Source organism: Porites lutea, chromosome 4, assembly GCF_958299795.1.
Source record: "Porites lutea chromosome 4, jaPorLute2.1, whole genome shotgun sequence".
NCBI classification, from domain to species: Eukaryota; Metazoa; Cnidaria; class Anthozoa; order Scleractinia; family Poritidae; genus Porites; species Porites lutea.
The window spans coordinates 16,700,683-16,718,430 of record NC_133204.1 but is presented as its reverse complement, the minus strand read 5'-3'; the positions used below and the strand labels follow the sequence as shown (position 1 = coordinate 16,718,430).

The following is a 17,748-nucleotide window of genomic DNA, read 5'->3' as shown; positions in this document are numbered from 1 at the left end:
AAAGCTGTTAATTGCTGAAGCAATAGATTTAGGTGTAGTGTGCTGAATTCCATCAGAAACAATGCACTGGATACTTTCTGAAGTAGAGTTGCGAGAACAAACTTCATTGACCGCATTCCAAACTTTTTTCGCATTGAGGCAAATTGGTGATATTTGGTGCAGATTGGTGAAATTTGGTGAAACTTGGTGCAGATTGGTATAACTTAATGCAGCTTGGTGCACTTTAGTTCAACTTGGTGCAGTTTGGTGCAACTTGGTACAGTTTGGTGCAACTTGGTGCATACTGGTGCAACTTGATTCAGTTTGGTGCACATTGGTGCAACATGGTGCAGTTTGGTGCAGCTTGGAGCAGTTTGGTGCAACTTAGTGCAACTTCGTGGATCTTGCCACAACTTGATGCAGTTTGGTGCAGATTGGTGGAGACTGGTGCAACTTGGTGAAGTTTGGTGCAGATTGGTGCAACTTGGTGCAGTTTGATAAAACTTGTGCAGTTTGGTGCAGAATGGGACACATTGGTACGATTTGGTGCAATTTGGTGCAGATTGGTGAAACTTGGTGCAGATTGGTGCACTTTGGTGCAGCTTGGTGGAACTTGGTGCGACTGTTGCAACGTGGTGCAGTTTGGTGCAGATTGGTGCAACTTGGTACAGTTAGGTGCAACTTGGTGCAGTTTAATGTAACTTTTTGCAGGCTAATGCAACTTAGTGCAGTTTGATGTCACTTGGTGCAGTTTAGTAAGTTGCACCAATCTGCACCAAATTGCCTCAAGTTGTACCAATCTGCATCTCATTGTACCAAGTTGCACCAAGCTGCGCCAATCAGCACCAAAGTGCATCTAGTTGCACAAAGATCCACCAAGTTGAACCAAACTGCACCAAGTGGCACAAGTCTGCACCAAATTGCACCAATCTTCGCAAAACCGCACCAAGTTGCAGCACTCTGCACTAAATTGCACTAAAGTGCACCAAGTTGCACCAACCTGCACCAAACTGCACCAAGTTGCACCAAAATGCACCAAGCTACACCAATCTGCACCAAGTTGCACCAAACTGCACAAATATGCACCAAAATGCACAAAATTGCACTAAGTTGCACCAACATGCACCAAACTGCACCAAGTTCCAGCAACCTGCACCAAGTTGCACCAGTCTTGACCAAGTTGCACCAAACTGCACCAAGTTTCACCAATCAAACCAATCTGCACCAAGTTGCACCAAGCTGGACAAAGTTGTACTAAGTTGCACCAATCTACACCAAACCTCACGGAGTTGCACCAAGCTGCACCAAACTGCACCACGTCCCACCAATCTGCAACAAGTTGAACCAATCTGCACCAAGTTCCACCAATTTGCACAAAGTTCCACCAAACTGCACCAAGTTGCACCAATCAGCACCAAGTTCCACCAAGTTGCACCAAACTGCACTAAAATGCACCAAACTGCACCACGTTGCACCAATCTGCACCAAACTACACAAAGTTCCACCAAACTGCACTAAGTTGCACCAATCAGCACCAAACTGCACCAAGTTGCACCAGTATGCACCAAGTTCGACGAAGTTGCACAAAGCGGGACCAAGTTGCACCAAATTGCAGCAATCTGCACCAAAATGCACCAAACTGCACCAATCTGCACCAAGTTCTACTTAGTTGCACAAAGCGGGACCAAGTTGCACCAAAATGCACCAAGTTGCAACAGTCTGCACCAAGTTGCACCAAACTGCACCAATCTGCACCAAATTGCACCAAGTTGCACCAACCTGCACCAAACTGCATCAAGTTGCACCAAAATGTACCATATTGCACCAAGTTGAATTAATCTGCACCAAACTGCACTAAGTTGCACCACTCTTCAGAAATCTGCAGCAAGTTCCACCAAGTTGCAGAAAGCTGCACTAAGTTGCACCAAACTTTCTTAAAAGGCACCAATGCACCACTTTCTTAAAAGTTGCACCAATCTGCACCAAACTGCACCAAGTTGCACCAGTCTGCACCAAACTGCAGCAATCTGCGCCAAGTTGCACCAGTCTGCACCAAACTGCACTAAGTTACACCAAACTGCACCAATCTGCACCAAAATGTACCAAACTGCACCAAGTTGCACCAGTCTGCACCAAGTTCCACCAAGTTGCACAAAGCGGCACCAAGTTGAACCAATTGCACCAAAATGCACCAAGTTGCAACAGTCTGCACCAAACTGCACCAATCTGCACTAAAATGCACCAAGTTGCAAGTGTGCACCAAACTGCACCAAGTTGCACCAAACTGCGCCAATCTGCACCAAATTGCACCAATCTGCGGCAAACTGCACCAAGTTGCACTAAACTGCACCAAATTGCACCAATCTGCACCAAAATGCACCAAGTTGCAACAGTGTGCACCAAACTGCACCAAGTTGCACCAATCTGCACCAATCTGCATCAAACTGCACCAACTTGTACTAAACTGCACCAGGTTGCACCAAATTGCACCAAGTTAATTTAATCTGCTTCAAACTGCACTAAGTTGCACCAATCTTCACCAATCTGCACCAAGTTGCACCAAATTGCACCAAGTTGCACCAAATTGCAGTAATCTGCACCAAAATGCACCAAGTTGCAACATTCTGCAGCAAACTGCAGAAGTTGCACCAAACGGCACCAATCTGCATTAAATTGCACCAGGTTACACCAATCCGCACCAAACTGCACCAAGTTGCACTAAACTGCATGAAGTTGCACCAAAATGCACCAAATTGCACCAAGTTGAAATAATTTGCACCAAACTGCACTAAGTTACGCCAATCTTCACCAACCTGCACCAAGTTGCTCGAGAGTGCACCAAGTTGCGAAAAAGATTTATGGGTACAACACCTCGTTCTCAGGCAGTGGAGATATGAACTGATATCACGGGTTTGATATTGATCGTAAAGATTGGGAGCAAGGGTATGGTTTGTTCAGACTAGACCTGACAGCAGCGGTAAGGTCAATTCGTATTTGAAGTTTGACACTCCAACGCCAGCTGTTGTCAATTTAATCGTGTACGCAGAATTTCAAAATCAGTTGGAAATTGACCGTTACAGACGCGTGGTGTGCGACCTGTCTCAAGGCGCTTAAAAAACAAGACAGTGCATACCACTTTTGAGTTATGGCAAGCGGCACTTCAAGATCCCATTTTGGCTCTTCTTATGCCGGGTGTCTACCAGAGAGACAAGTTACCTATTGTTAAAAAGTATCTTTCTGGACTGTTTGCAAATACGGATTCTTATGATAAACCTGGGATGCACTGGGTATCTTTTGTATTCTTTTGCTTAACTTTGCACCATGGCAACAAATCTCAATGAAGATCACATTGACTATTGTGCAGAAGTAAACTATGAAAGGACAAAAGAGGCCTACTGGATATGCTTAGCATTTTGAATCTACGATGATCTGAAGAAGACGAATCCAACATCAGCACAAGACAATCAGACGTTGTCGTCAAATCTAGATTTTGCGTTTACACATCTCAGTCAATATGAGTCGCGTGGTTACTGGTTATGGCATGATTTGCTAGACATACTGGATTTACTGGTACCGTATGAGCAAGACTGGATTGATTATCCACAGCAGGAAAGAGAACGCATTGAAAGAGCTATTTTGCATCCTAATGAATTTTGTAAAACCTGCTGGTACTGGTTAGACTTGTTAATCATTGGTATTGACGAAGTTGACAAGTTTTAAACCGGTTGTATTCAAACTACCATGTATATAAAATGTATGGTGAACGGCATTTCACATGTCACTTAAACCAAGATGAGTTACACAAAGTGTGGACTGTGTCTTCGAAACCTTGAGGTTATCAAGCCTGCATCTGGTGGCCCTACTTGCGTTGTGTTAAGTGGAAAGAGTGTCCCATCTTCTGTCCTGAAGAGATTGTGCACGGATATCAGCAGTGTATCTACGGACGCGTTATTCCTGATTAAACGCCTGTGAAGGAGGAAAACAACTGTTTTGTAAACGCTCAGAGGTACCTACCTTACGAGTGTCAAGATTGGAAAGAAACCCATACAGACCTTAATTCTCATGCAGAAGAAAAGAAAAATGTCAGTACTTTCAATAGGCAGATGAACTTCCGATTATTGATGAAGAAAAAGCACCTACCTACAGACCAAGACCCAAGCTACAAAGACAAATGTAGATATTAGACTGTACACATTAAGTGATGATGTAACCAAAAGCCATTCCTTTATTATTATTATTTCTTGTGTGTAAAATGATATACTCTTTGAGGTGAATAAAATGTTTTGCGATGAAATACTGTGTTGTGTTAATTTCTTCGTCTTCGCAAAATCAGGTCCACAGGTAAAAATATAATGAACTATCAAAAAATAAAAAAATAACTGTAATGGGCTGACCTCAGGATTCGAACCTGGGTTTCTGCGGCCACAACCACAGCGTCCTAGACCGCTAGACCAGACCAGCCATTTCAATAGTTTAAAATTAATTTTCCATGATATTTCCATGAACTGCCCGGTGTGCCCAGATCTCAGCTCATTAATAAAAGTGGCCCAGTTCCTGTCACCGCAAACCTGTTTGTTCTGAAAAACCGGTTTGCCCAGCCCCCAGAACTCAGCTCATTAATAAAAGTGACCCAGTTTCTGTTCTCCCAAAACCGGTTTGCCCAGCCTCCTTTCCTCCCAAAACCAGTTCATTCTTAAAAACTGGTATTGACCCACCCACATGCTGAGAGGGCGCCATTTTGAATGAAATTTACCCAAGCATCCGTGTAAGACTACTAGTATAATAAGTCACAATCTGTCAATGAGACTTTTTCGTTGTTATTTTCGTTGTCTAGGCATATTTTGAAGATAATCCAAGAGACTTACAAGTATTGAGACATGATAAGGATCTACATCCCACCAGAATACAACCTCACTTGAAAAATGTCCCTGAATACCTCGGTGAGTTATTGAACTTGAGCTAATTTCTGCTTCAAATACAAATCATTGTCAAACCCCATCAAAGACAAAACAAAATTTATCTTCCGTTAATCCTTACTTTATTTTCTTTGGATCAGTTCCAGCGACTCTTAAACCATCCATGGCAAAGTTCTCAAGAAAGAGAAGACGCCTACACGTTATCTCGTCCGAAAAGAACTCTGCTCACAATGCATTTGGCAAGGTAAATGAGAAATAATTGAAAACATATGTTATAGTATATAATTATAGTTTAAATACTTTGGAAACAGGGATTCTGTGTGAAAGTAACTCAACAAAAGGGAAATTGACTATTTGACCGAGACCCGATAATGCATCTTGTTTACCCCCACCCCCCGCCCCACCCCCTAGGATAAATAATCCTTTTCAGCTGCTATGTTTTGTTTTCCAATTCAGACCACGTGATATTCTCCAGGGAATTTGCCTTTCGTCTTTTCATTAATTATGCATACATATGCACGTGGATGCACGTGCATAAGACGACATTTGAAAGAAACAGTTCTCTGGGGTACCATCACGTGATCTGAAAGAGAAAACGAAACATACAAACTAAAAAGGTCGATTGGAAAAATGGTTCTGTAAAATATTGTCGGGTAAACAAGGTGCATGATGGTCTCGGTGAAAATGGTGAATAGTAAAATGAATGTTAAGAACCTTTTAACCCGGTGATGAATTGAAAGAGAAATGCCCACAAGAAAAAACATCTCAAGCTGGCAAGCCAGTTTGTAACAGGTTTACAGACCCTCTTATTTCTTATTAGAGGTAATCATGAACTCGTATATGAAAAAAACAACCGCAAGGGTTTTATTGATCATAAGCGTGATGTCAAATTTTCCAAAAAAAGAGGAAAAACCTCAGTGGACAGGCTACCTTAGATTCCCTCTGAAGACAAACGAGCGCCTGTTTTTAGTTACTTGACACTGTCAGAGTGAGTCTTCAAAATTAAGTGATCGTGGTTACATCTATATCTATATCCCGGCGTTGACGCCATATGTGGGTTGAGTTTGACGTTGGTTCTCTCTCTGTTGCTCCGAGAGGTTTTTCTCCGGGTAATCCTGTTTTTCCCTCTCCTCAAAAACCAACACTTCCAAATTCCAATTCGATCTGGAATGCACGGACGCGTTTAAACGAGTTCATATGAACTCCTAAGTGCTTCGTGGGTAAACAAGCAATTTACATTTTTTTTACACCTCTCTTGTACGGACACCCTTTACTGTCCGTATTAGAGAGAACCGATTGTACTCAGCGTCTTACATTTCGAGTATCTTGTTATAATTGATTACTTGGAATAATAAACAATTTTGGATCTATTTTTTTGCTTCTCTTTTTGCCTCAGAAACGTAAATTGGATCCATTGAAAAGCTTCAAGTACCACAAACATCAGCACAAGGGTAATAAGGTGTGAGTCTTTTTGCGCTTCCTCAATCACTTCAGCTTTCTATAATCTGAACCCAGGTTACAATTTCCCATTCATATTTTTTATCACACCGCAGGGAATGCTTGTTTCATTGCTTTTCCGTGCATGTTGATTCAAATTCGCCTGACGTCACAGGGAAATCAGTAAATGGTTTAGCTCCATGTGAAACTTTTCGTTGATCTGTGGTTAGGGCACCGAGGAGACATTGCCTTCCAGCAATCAGAAGCACTACCGAGATTAAAGTAGTGGCACGTCATCAGTATGGGATTTAAGTGCTCGTTCCTCTGACGTCATTTTCCGGTGTCACGAAAAGTCAGGTGTTTTCTCACGCAAAGAGATATTTGGTTTTGATAAAATATTATTCAGCCTTTACCACCACGATCCAGTTTCAGTTACGATAATAAAAACATAATCTAAAGTAATCTAATGGAAGCTAAGTACAATCATGGATTAGAGTTTTACTTGCGGAGTTAAATTGCTAATCAATCTTTCAGGAAACGGGCCCTTGTCTGCAGAGAGGGTCGTCACGCAACGCTCCTCCTCGCTAATACCGTAAAATTGCGAAAATAGGCCCCTCCATGTATAAGCCCCTAAAACTCGTAACGCAAAAAACCATCCGGTAAATCGCCCCTCCGAATATGAGCCCTAGGGGGCTTGTACTGGAAATACAAAGTAAAAAAAAGCAATACAGGTACAGTAACATATGAATTTTTGTATTTGCCAAAGAGCTATTTCGTGTGCCACATATAGTGTTAGTCTGATGTGTTGTGTGTTAATCCGTAAGTAGAAAAAAATACATTCAGTCATCAAGACGTGTTTCTTTTATTTACCCAGGGACATAATAAAGGAAAGAAAACTTAATCAGTGGTTGGTATACGTCGCTTTTCTGTATGGGAACAGAACATCGATGGTCTGGTAGCCAATCACCACACAGATGAAAAAAAAGAAACGCGTGACGAAGCCCTAAGAACGTCTGCGTGGGAGGCTATGGTTTGATGACCATCAAACGAGTCTCGTCCCAGTCTTTTGTCCCAGTCTTGCCACTAAATGACCAAATGAAGTGATTCGGATTAATGTCAGCCACTTCCTACTCTCTGCAGGCGAAAGACCTCAAACAATGGGGTGAAATTCAGTTAACACTTTTCACTGGTTGTTGATGCTACGGAAACTACTAATGGAAAAAAGTGATTCGTTAAACATTAATCAAGTGGACGTTTTCTTTGTCGACCTGTGCAGTTTTATATCTGTTAGTGAAATCTCGTACTCAAGAAAAAAACGCATAGTATTATGCTATCGACGCAATCAGAATCAGGCTACCGTTGAAGGTTTATTACTTGTAATCAGTTTGAAGATTAATGGACGAGAAGAGCATCAAAGAGCAGTTTAACTGGACATTGTTTGTATAATCATATGACGTTCTCAAACTGCAGAATTATAGCTGATAGTTACTAGTAGGAAAATGATAAGTCATTTTCTGTCTTAGTTCTGCCGGTCATTAAGCGGAGAAAAAAACAACGGCTTATAGCTGGTAAACCGTGCTATCAGAGATTATAAGGTAAAAGTAAAGGGCCGGGTTTCAACGACGCGTGTCCAATTTTTGAAATAAAATTAAAATGGAAAGAAAAATTCGATCTGTTTATATTGGCCTTTCCTTTAGACAAAGAGATCGCTCCCATAAATCCCAACGTGTAAGATGACAGCTGCTGAAGAGAAGAGTATTTTGTGGCGCTGGCCTTTATTACATAAATTAAGGGGCTTACCTATAAACATTTAAAAAAGCAGGTGGGTGCATGATTGCGAGTTTAAGTTAGCCTGTGAGCAAGCTCTCCTTTAAAGGAGTCGCGAGAAGTCACGCGAGAGCCGCACGCGAAAGGAGACGTGAGTGCGAGGGGTGGAGAAAGAAAGGAATTCTCCTTTTCCTGCTCCCCTCTCACTCGCGCTAAAAATAAGACTATCAGCTAAATGCAAGATATGGAGGTTTGTTTGCAAATCGTTACAAATGTAGTTTTTTTTATAAAGCACCAGAAACCCATAAATCACAAAGGCCTCTCCTAGTTTAGCGATCCACCGTTAAAGTTCAGTTCCAGCCGGTAGTTGAGTTGACAAGCCGGAATACTATGCTCAAATTCTCAAAGGTTTGGTGGCACTCAAATGACAACTTCGCCAATACGATTACGACCTATCTATCCCGAGCCTTGGTAGACTGTTCACAGTCCCCTATTTTTTCGTGAGATCGTTTGGATATAGCGCATCTTACCGTCAATGACGGCCATCTTGATTTTCAAATGTACCGAGGGGGCGGGCGTCGGGGTTTATAGCTGTAGTTTATACACTCACGCAAGATAGAAGCCCGTAACGCAAAAGCGCTCGATCTCGTCGATCTTACGGAAAAATAGAGGACTGTGAACACAGGGTCCAGAGAAGTTTCGTGTGAATAAATGAATTACTTATTTAAAGTCTCACCTTGAAAAATGTCTATACCTGTCGCTTAGCACGATTAATTAGCCTAATGGGATCTTTATAAATCTACTGTTAACGATTTCTTCGCTTCTTATCTGACCCAGATCGACTTTTGAAAATCAATAACCGCAAGCCATATCCTCGCTGGCGCACGGCACGTTGCCCGAAGGCCATCGCCCGAAGGGCGGCCGAGGCACGAAGTGCCGAGTAAAAAAATAGACCGTATTTTATACTGTAAGCCGATCTTGCGAGCCCTCAGTCTCTTGGTTTGCGGACTATAGAATGTGTAACGAAACTGTGACGCGATCAAAATGACCCATTTTTTCAGAGGTTTTCGACGGGTTTTGATGTTCTAACGACAAACACATCTCTGAACCCTATGCTGTGAACAGTCTAGAGTCTTGGATATCCATGATTCCGGCAAAATTTCTCGGAAAACCACGCACGTGATTACCCTTCAGCTAAGTGTACAAAAGGTACCACAACAGTCGTTTTCATAGACAATAACTGTCGACCAATGGGCGCGCTAGAATTTCGACTGATACATTAATAGAAAGTCCATGGTCCATGACAACAGTTCATTTCTGATCAAGTTACGCATAATCATCCCACCCATATTGGGCCGACCATGGATGTGCAACAACTCTTCAGAAATCTTCAGAAAGAAGCAGAGTGTCCGTTGTGTTTAGAGACAGTTAACAATCCCAAGACTTTGCCATGTCTTCACTCATTCTGCCTTGAGTGTCTCGACAAACATGCAGGCTTCGCTAGAAGGCAGATGCAAGTGACGATAAAATGTCCGGTTTGTCAGACATCTTTTCAAATCCCCGAAGGCGACTCGTTCAAGAACTTGCCCACATCTTATCATCTCAACCAATTGGTGGATGTTCTGGCTCTTAAAGATAGAGGCGCACAGGCCCAGAAATGCGGCAGTTGTGATGAGAACAGCACTGCTTCCTTGTACTGTTTCGTGTGCCAGAACTTTCTATGCACTCCTTGTTTTGAAGCTCACCAACGCTTGAAGGCCACAAGAGGTCATCGCAATGTTGTGGTAGAGAAATTACAAGCACAAGATGTGGAAGATTTGATTCACAGACCCGTCATGTGTTCACAGCAATATCACGAAAATCAACCGCTGGAATTTTATTGTGAAGAATGCAAAGTTCTTATTTGCCACAAGTGCAGTGTGGTTGTCGAGTAGACTGAACTTGCTATTTGAACCTTGTTATTGTTTAACTCAGCATGTTATGCGGTCATGTCATAAATGTATGCGCACGCGCAAGTCACATGGAAAGTACTGTATGATCAGATCGTCCTTTTGAAATATAGCTGTGTTTGGTTATCGAGATTCTGTTCCTTGTCTGTTCGTTTGTCTTCGTTCACCGTTCCCCTAAATTATCAGACTGTTATCTAAAGACCCACACGACATTTTGGTGCCGAGACCAGGATCATCCAACGCAGTATGGCGGAAACTCTCCCGAAACTAACCTCTTCACGTGCGGGTTATCGTGCTCACTTAACGAAGACCTTGAACAAGGCGAAGGATCTTATGAAGAAGGAGGCACCCACCGAAATGGATGTTGTATCGCTTAACAGTATCATTGAACAACTTACACGGAAGAAGACTATTCTCACCGGACTGGACGAGAAAATTGCGGCGCTCATCGAAGAACCGGAGGATCTCGAGCAAGAGATTTTTGAGACAGAAGAAATCCATGATGAAATTCTAGATACCACCAGCCAGATAAGTAGATTTATTCATGTCACAATATCTCCTAAGAAATCTGCTACCCAGCCTCCGTCCTCCACTCATCAGGAATCCCCACAAATGGTGTATAATGAAACCCCACTCGTACCAAGTAACACGTCCGAACCCAGCACTTCAAACAGTCACGAAAATACCCCACCCACTAGTCAAGCAGCCTCTGGGGAAACTGTTAATGATCAACCGAATTCTCAGCCACCCCTGAACACGCATCCACCGCCTCAGACCTCTCAGTTGAATGTTAACCACAGTAGCCGCCTTCCCAAACTGAATTTACCTACCTTTTCTGGCAATCCCCTCAACTGGCCCACATTTTGGGATTCATTCGAAGCAGCTGTCCACTCTCACACCACATTGGGGGGAGTACAGAAGTTTAGTTACCTGAAGGCCCAACTAACGGGGGTCGCCTCAAGGGCTATAGCTGGTTTCCCACTAAGCAATGTCAATTATGAGCAAGCCATAAAACTACTTAAGGAACGTTTTGGGCAACCCAGTAAGATCATAGGTGCCCATATGCAAGCTCTCCTGGAAATTGCTAGCCCTGCCAACCAGTTAACAAGCTTGCAACTGTTTTATGATACCATGGAAACTCATGTCAGAGGTCTTGAATCACTTGGAAGATCACACGAAAGCTATGGGGATCTCCTCGTTCCAATTATCCTGGGAAAGTTACCCCATGAGTTGAGAAAGATCTTAGCCCGTGAACACGAGAGCCCTGAATGGAAATTCCAGGAGTTGAGAGAAGCTATTGTAAGGGAAATTCGAATCCTTGAAGCAGGTACCCAACTTAACGACACCCCTTATGGACTCACCCCAACAATCACTGGTTCTTTTCTCGCTCAAATACAAGGAAAACAGCCTCATTTGGGGAAATCTAGTAAACCAGAATCTAAAAAATGTCTGTACTGCAAGGGTCCCCACCCCTCCTACAATTGTCAAGTAGTCACTGACGTTCGGGAGAGATGGACAAAGGTTAAGACTCTCGGACATTGCTTCAACTGTTTGGGGAAACACAAGTCTTCAGTGTGTCAGTCAAAATTCCGCTGCCATAAATGTAAGGGGAAACATCACACAAGTTTATGTTTGGGCCCCACTGATCCTGCCATCAACCCTCCAACCACACCTGACAATACGGCTCCCACTCACAGTCCTCATACTTCTATAGCAGAGCCACCCTTCAGGGTACATACCTCTCTCGCACCAATTACTCAAACGAATATCCCAGTCAACAATGGCCCAATATCACTCTTGAAAACTGCTGTAGCAACTGTTGGCTATAACCATACGCACTGTGAAGCTAACATTCTATTCGACGAAGGTGCACAGCGCTCCTTTATCACGCAGTCCTTGGCTGATCAACTAGGCATACTTTACACAGAGAATGAATCTATTGCCTTGTCTGCCTTTGGTGCACACTCCTCATCCAACAGACGATTACCTATGGCCAACATCACTATCGTCACTAACAATGGGGAACACATACCAGTACGTGTCCTTGTGATTGACCAAATCACCACACCACTTCAGAACCGCTTTCGGCAGCAGGTCCGAACCATACCCTACCTAAGGGGTCTTCAACTTGCCCACCCTGTGACGTCGGACGAGAATTTTGAAATCTCACTTCTACTTGGTGCGGATCACTATTGGGATATAGTGATGGACACGGTCATCCGCGGTCAAGGCCCAACTGCTGTAGAATCAAAGATTGGCTACCTCATCTCTGGACCGCTACAGACTAACTGCGTCAATCGCACTGACACTGCTGTGAACCTGCTACAGACACTGTCTTCCACAACGGCGGCAGAACGTGATCTTGAACATTTCTGGTCTCTGGAGTCTATAGGCATCACACCACCTACAGAAGTGGATAACCAGGAGTCCTTCCTGCAACACTACCAGAGATCCTCAATCACAAGAATGTCCGATGGCAGTTACAGCGCCAAATTCCCATGGAAGGAAGATTTTCCCACACTACCTTCCAACTATGGTAGCTGTGCACGCCGCACGCGGGCTATGGTACGCCGCCTTGCTCAGACACCTAGCCTTCTTACCTCGTACGGGGAAATTATCAAAGAACATGAAAGGCGTGGATTTATTGAAAGGGTTGACAATGTAGACAGTATGGATAGAGCGCACTACCTCCCACATCACGCAGTCAAGAAAGAATCTGCTACCACACCTATCAGAGTTGTTTTTGATTGCAGCTCCCGATCCTCAAACAACTCTCCAAGTTTGAACGACTGCCTTATGGTGGGCCCTCCATTTCTAAGCGATATGTGCTCCATCATCATAAGATTCCGATCCTTCACTTACGGCCTGTCCACAGATATTGAGAAGGCCTTTCTTCATGTCGGTCTCGATGGCAATGACCGAGACTTTACCCGATTTTTCTGGTTGTCAGACCCTAAGAATCCGGAAAGCGAATTTCAGGTCTTTCGTTTCAAGACGGTCCTATTTGGTTCCACCAGTTCCCCTTTCATGCTGAACGCTACACTGCATCATCATCTGGAAAACTACAGTACACCTGTGGCCAAAGACATTGGAAACAATATGTATGTAGACAATGTTATCTCCGGGTGTGACCAAGAAACTGACATCATCCGTTACTATCAAGAGTCAAGATCAATCATGAATGAAGCCAATTTCAACCTGCGCTCATGGGCATCCAATAGCCCACGACTTCGTGAAGGGGCAGAACAAGATCAAACGGCCGATCCAAGCACTGTGGTCAACATTCTTGGTTTGCGCTGGCACCCAATCCAAGACACCATCTCTCTTGCACCAAAGGAACTCGCCTCCCCTTCCAGTCAACCAACCTCCAAACGTGATGTACTACAACTTGCCTCAAGGACTTATGATCCACTGGGATTCATATCTCCAGTTACTGTGAAGGCCAAGCTCCTCATTCAAGAACTGTGGCAAAGAAAGCTGGAATGGGACGAGCCACTTCCCACAGAACTGGAAGCCAAGTGGAATGACATGGCCCAAGATATCCAAGAGGCTAGCAAGCTGATCTTACCCAGATGCTTCTTCTCACAAGTGCCGTCTAATGCACAACCAATCTACTTACATGTCTTTGCTGATGCCAGCCCTAAAGCATATGGAGCTGTAGCCTACATTTCTAATGGTGACCAGACCTCACTCGTCATGTCAAGGTCACGTGTTGCTCCACTGAAGAAATTGACACTCCCTCAATTGGAACTAATGGCGGCATCAATCGGTACAAGACTAGCTCATTTCGTAGCAGAAGCCCTCAAATCGAGATTTCCCAATATTACAGTCCATCTGTGGTCAGACAGCGAGATAGTCCTCCATTGGTTACACAGCTCCAAGCCCCTCAAACAGTTTATTGCCAACCGCACCAAAGAGATCATGACACTGTTCCCTGTTACTGTCTGGAATCATTGCCCAACCCAAGAAAACCCTGCTGATCTGCTTACTCGTGGCATCTCTACAACACAGCTTCACACCTCATCTCTTTGGCAACACGGTCCCCAATGGTTACCACTTGTCGAGCAATGGCCATCTTGGAATCCCTCCAAAATACTCCATCTACAGCTGTGTGACATCGCCGATGTGCAAGACACTGATGCCACAACCAGGAATGGGACGACTCAGACAGATCCGACGGAGAAAGAGCTAGGCATCCATAATCTTATTGATGTTTCAAGATTCAGCACTCTCTCCAGACTTCTCAGCGTAACAGCATACGTTCTACGGTTTGTGAAGAACTTGAAACATCCTGCAACAAAGACACATGGCCCCCTATCTGTACAGGAGAGGCAAGACGCCCAACGCAAGTGGATCCAGAACTCCCAAGCACTAATCTATACAGCAGAGATTGCTAACCTTCGATCCAACTCCAGTACCCGTTTGACATTAGTGAAACAACTCCGCCTGTTCCTCGATGCTGACGGCTTCCTTCGTTCCGGGGGGAGGATCCATAATGCTCAGCTTGCAGAGTCAGCAAAGTTTCCCTATCTGCTTCCACCCAACCATCCCTTCACAGCACTGGTTGTCTACGAAGTCCATAAAAAGCAACTTCACTCTGGTGTCAACGCGGTAGTGACCATGCTTCGCCAAACATTCTGGATAACTTCAATTCGGCAGTATGTGAGGAAACTTCTTCGTCGATGTGTGACCTGCCGGAAGGTGCAAGGAACGGCCTTCAGAGCTCCAGATCCCGCACCCTTACCTAAGTTAAGAGTCCAGGAAGCAAAACCATTTTCAGTAACTGGAGTTGACTTTACTGGACCCCTCTATGTGCGATCAGAAAAGGGTACCACCAAGAGCTACATTTGTCTGTTTACGTGCGCTGTAACAAGAGCGGTACATCTGGAAGTTGTCAGTGACCTCTCGGAGCGAAGTTTCCTGCAAGCCTTCCGACGATTCTCAAGTCGCAGATCTGTGCCACATCACATGATATCAGATAATGCCTCCACGTTCCTTGCAGCCTCAGATACCCTCAGTGACCTATTCAAATCTCCTTCACTAAAGGAACAGTTCAGCCGACAAGGCGTTGAGTGGAAATTTATCCCGAAACGCGCTCCATGGTACGGAGGCTTTTGGGAACGAATCATTGGACTAACGAAACGAGCCATTAAGAAGACGCTTGGCAAGGCATCTATCACCTTAACAGAGCTCCAAACACTCGCCACTGAAGTAGAAGCTGTCCTGAATGATCGCCCTATCACTTATGTTTCAAGTGATTGTACAGACGAAGAGCCATTAACACCTTCTCATCTCTTAAACGGGAGGAGAATCTCTTCCCTGCCTTATCCCATTGCTGATGATGATCCATCTGACCCGGACTATGGAGGTGCATCTGACATGAGGCAGCGTGTGACAGCACAAGCCCATATCCTTGAATGTTTCTGGAACCGATGGAGACACGAATACCTGACCTCACTTCGCGAATTCCACAGAGCATCCGGTACCAACAAGCAATCAATCAAGACGGGAGATGTTGTACTAGTCTATGACGAAGGTCCCAGATCATCATGGAAGTTAGCAGTTATAGAAGACCTGATTAGAGGAGGTGATGGCTTTGTGAGGGCAGCACACATTCGCACAAGTACTGGATATACCAACCGTCCTGTCTCCAAACTGTATCCTCTTGAAGTTACTGCAAGTCTCTCTTCCTCTAGGATTGCATCGCGAAATTCCCCTGAGCAACAATCTACCGTAGTCACATCAACTAGACCGAGACGAGCTGCGGCTACTGACGCCATGGGGAGAATTTCAGAATGGACAAGATGCATCCGCGCCCCCCCGGAGGATGTCGAGTAGACTGAACTTGCTATTTGAACCTTGTTATTGTTTAACTCAGCATGTTATGCGGTCATGTCATAAATGTATGCGCACGCGCAAGTCACATGGAAAGTACTGTATGATCAGATCGTCCTTTTGAAATATAGCTGTGTTTGGTTATCGAGATTCTGTTCCTTGTCTGTTCGTTTGTCTTCGTTCACCGTTCCCCTAAATTATCAGACTGTTATCTAAAGACCCACACGACAGTGGTAAGCCATAATCGACACACCATGACAGACACTCAGAAAGCCGCACAAGTACAAAAGATGCAAATGATGGACGCTTTGGAGAAAGTGAAAGCAGAAACCGTTGTTTACGAGAAAAAAGTACGGAAACAAACCGAGTTAATGGATAAGAACAAGGAAGAAATTATGTCGTGCGAAAAGAAGATGACAGATTTAGTGGAAGATTTGATTCGCGATTTGCGGGAACATGAGAGGATCATGAAAACCAAATTCGCTGAAATTTATGAAGCGCAAGAAAAACATCACGCAACACAAGTAGAAAACTTTGAGTTGGTTTTGACTCAACTAAAAAGTTGCGTTGAACGAGGTGAGACTATCGTACAAAGAAACATCAGTGCTGAAATTCTGCAAACAAACCAAGCCATTGTTAAACGCTGTGAAGAACTTCTAAAAGCCAGAAAACCTGACATTTATAAGCCTTCACACGTAAATTATATGGTTGAACAGAAAGTGAAGATTTTGGATCGTATTGTTGTCAGTGACACAGATCCTTCGCTATCGTTGGCTGAAGTGGCAAGTCTGAAAGATGTAAGAGAAAAACTGGAAACAAATTTTACCATAGTAACCCGAAACTCGGATGAGGGACAGTGTTATCAGGAAGAGGATGTGATTACAGTCAACATATTAAATCCCGCAGGTGATCAACTGGAAACAGAGATAAAAGACGCCAAAGACGGCAAGTACACAGTAACATACACACCACAGTGTGTTGGACAACATAGAGTAGAGATCCAAGTTAATGGACAGCCGCTGACTGGTAGTCCCTGGGTTGTACAGGTGATTGGTCCGCATCAGTATCAATTTGCGTTTCAATTTGGATCATATGGAAAAGAGCAAGGACAGTTTAACTATCCTTGGGGTATTGCTGTGAATGATAAAAGTAGAATTCTTGCTGTTGCTGATTACAATAATCAGAGAATTCAGATGTTTGGCTTTAAAGGGGATTTCCTCAGAGAGTTTGCACTGAAGGGTAAGCCCTTTTCGTTGGCTTTTACCGAGTCAGGTGACCTCCTTGTTCGTCTAACCTATGACAAAAGCACCACAAAAAATTTACTCTTTACTGAAAATGGTCAGTTTATCAAGTACATTGGCGGTGAACATATAAAGACACCATACTACGTATCAGTTTCCAGTGATGGTCGCATTATCACAAGTGACTCTAATGACAAGACAATCAAAGTTCTTACAGGTGATGGAAAAAACTTACTTCAGTCATTCAAAGCCCCAGATTGTGATGAAACCCCAGACTGTGTCGTTTATCAACAGGACAAATTTGTTGCTTCTTTTTCTTCTGCATGTCGTGTCATGGTATTTAACAACGCAGGGGAGTATGTACATGACATTGGCAGCAAGGGATCTGGTGACGGGCAGTTCTCGGAGCCCAGAAGTGTCGTTATCGACAAGTTTAACCGTTTGATCGTTTGCAATAGCGGGGGGAAAAGAAGACTGCAACTTTTCACTCTTGATGGAAAGTATATCGCTCAGATAGCTGGGAGTATTTTTGAGAATCGCCACCCTTGTTATGCTGTCATCTCTAATACTGGACATTTGTTTGTTACTGATTCACGGCGGCACTGTGTGTATGTTTTCCATTAG

General features: G+C 43.9%; 3 protein-coding genes across 3 annotated transcripts in view; all 3 read left to right on the top strand.

Annotated features, from left to right (window-relative positions):
- LOC140934959 (probable ATP-dependent RNA helicase DDX56) overlaps positions 1 to 7,872 on the top strand; it is a 32,028-nt gene extending 24,156 nt beyond the window's left edge. Inside the window, exons 23-26 of the mRNA XM_073384515.1 lie at positions 4,814 to 4,919; positions 5,036 to 5,139; positions 6,292 to 6,354; positions 7,207 to 7,872. Of these exons, the coding sequence (XP_073240616.1) occupies positions 4,814 to 4,919; positions 5,036 to 5,139; positions 6,292 to 6,354; positions 7,207 to 7,233 (300 nt within the window). The 3' untranslated portion in view covers positions 7,234 to 7,872. The remainder of the gene's footprint in view (positions 1 to 4,813; positions 4,920 to 5,035; positions 5,140 to 6,291; positions 6,355 to 7,206) is intronic.
- A 1,532-nt stretch (positions 7,873 to 9,404) lies between these two features.
- Positions 9,405 to 17,748, top strand: LOC140934298 (E3 ubiquitin-protein ligase TRIM71-like). The gene is made up of 2 exons (XM_073383951.1): positions 9,405 to 10,018; positions 16,102 to 17,748. The coding sequence occupies exons 1-2, from the start codon at positions 9,461 to 9,463 to the stop codon at positions 17,746 to 17,748; spliced, it is 2,205 nt and encodes a 734-aa protein (XP_073240052.1). The 5' UTR covers positions 9,405 to 9,460.
- LOC140932836 (uncharacterized) lies at positions 10,025 to 15,886 on the top strand. The gene has a single exon (XM_073382341.1). The coding sequence runs from the start codon at positions 10,295 to 10,297 to the stop codon at positions 15,884 to 15,886; it is 5,592 nt and encodes a 1,863-aa protein (XP_073238442.1). The 5' UTR covers positions 10,025 to 10,294.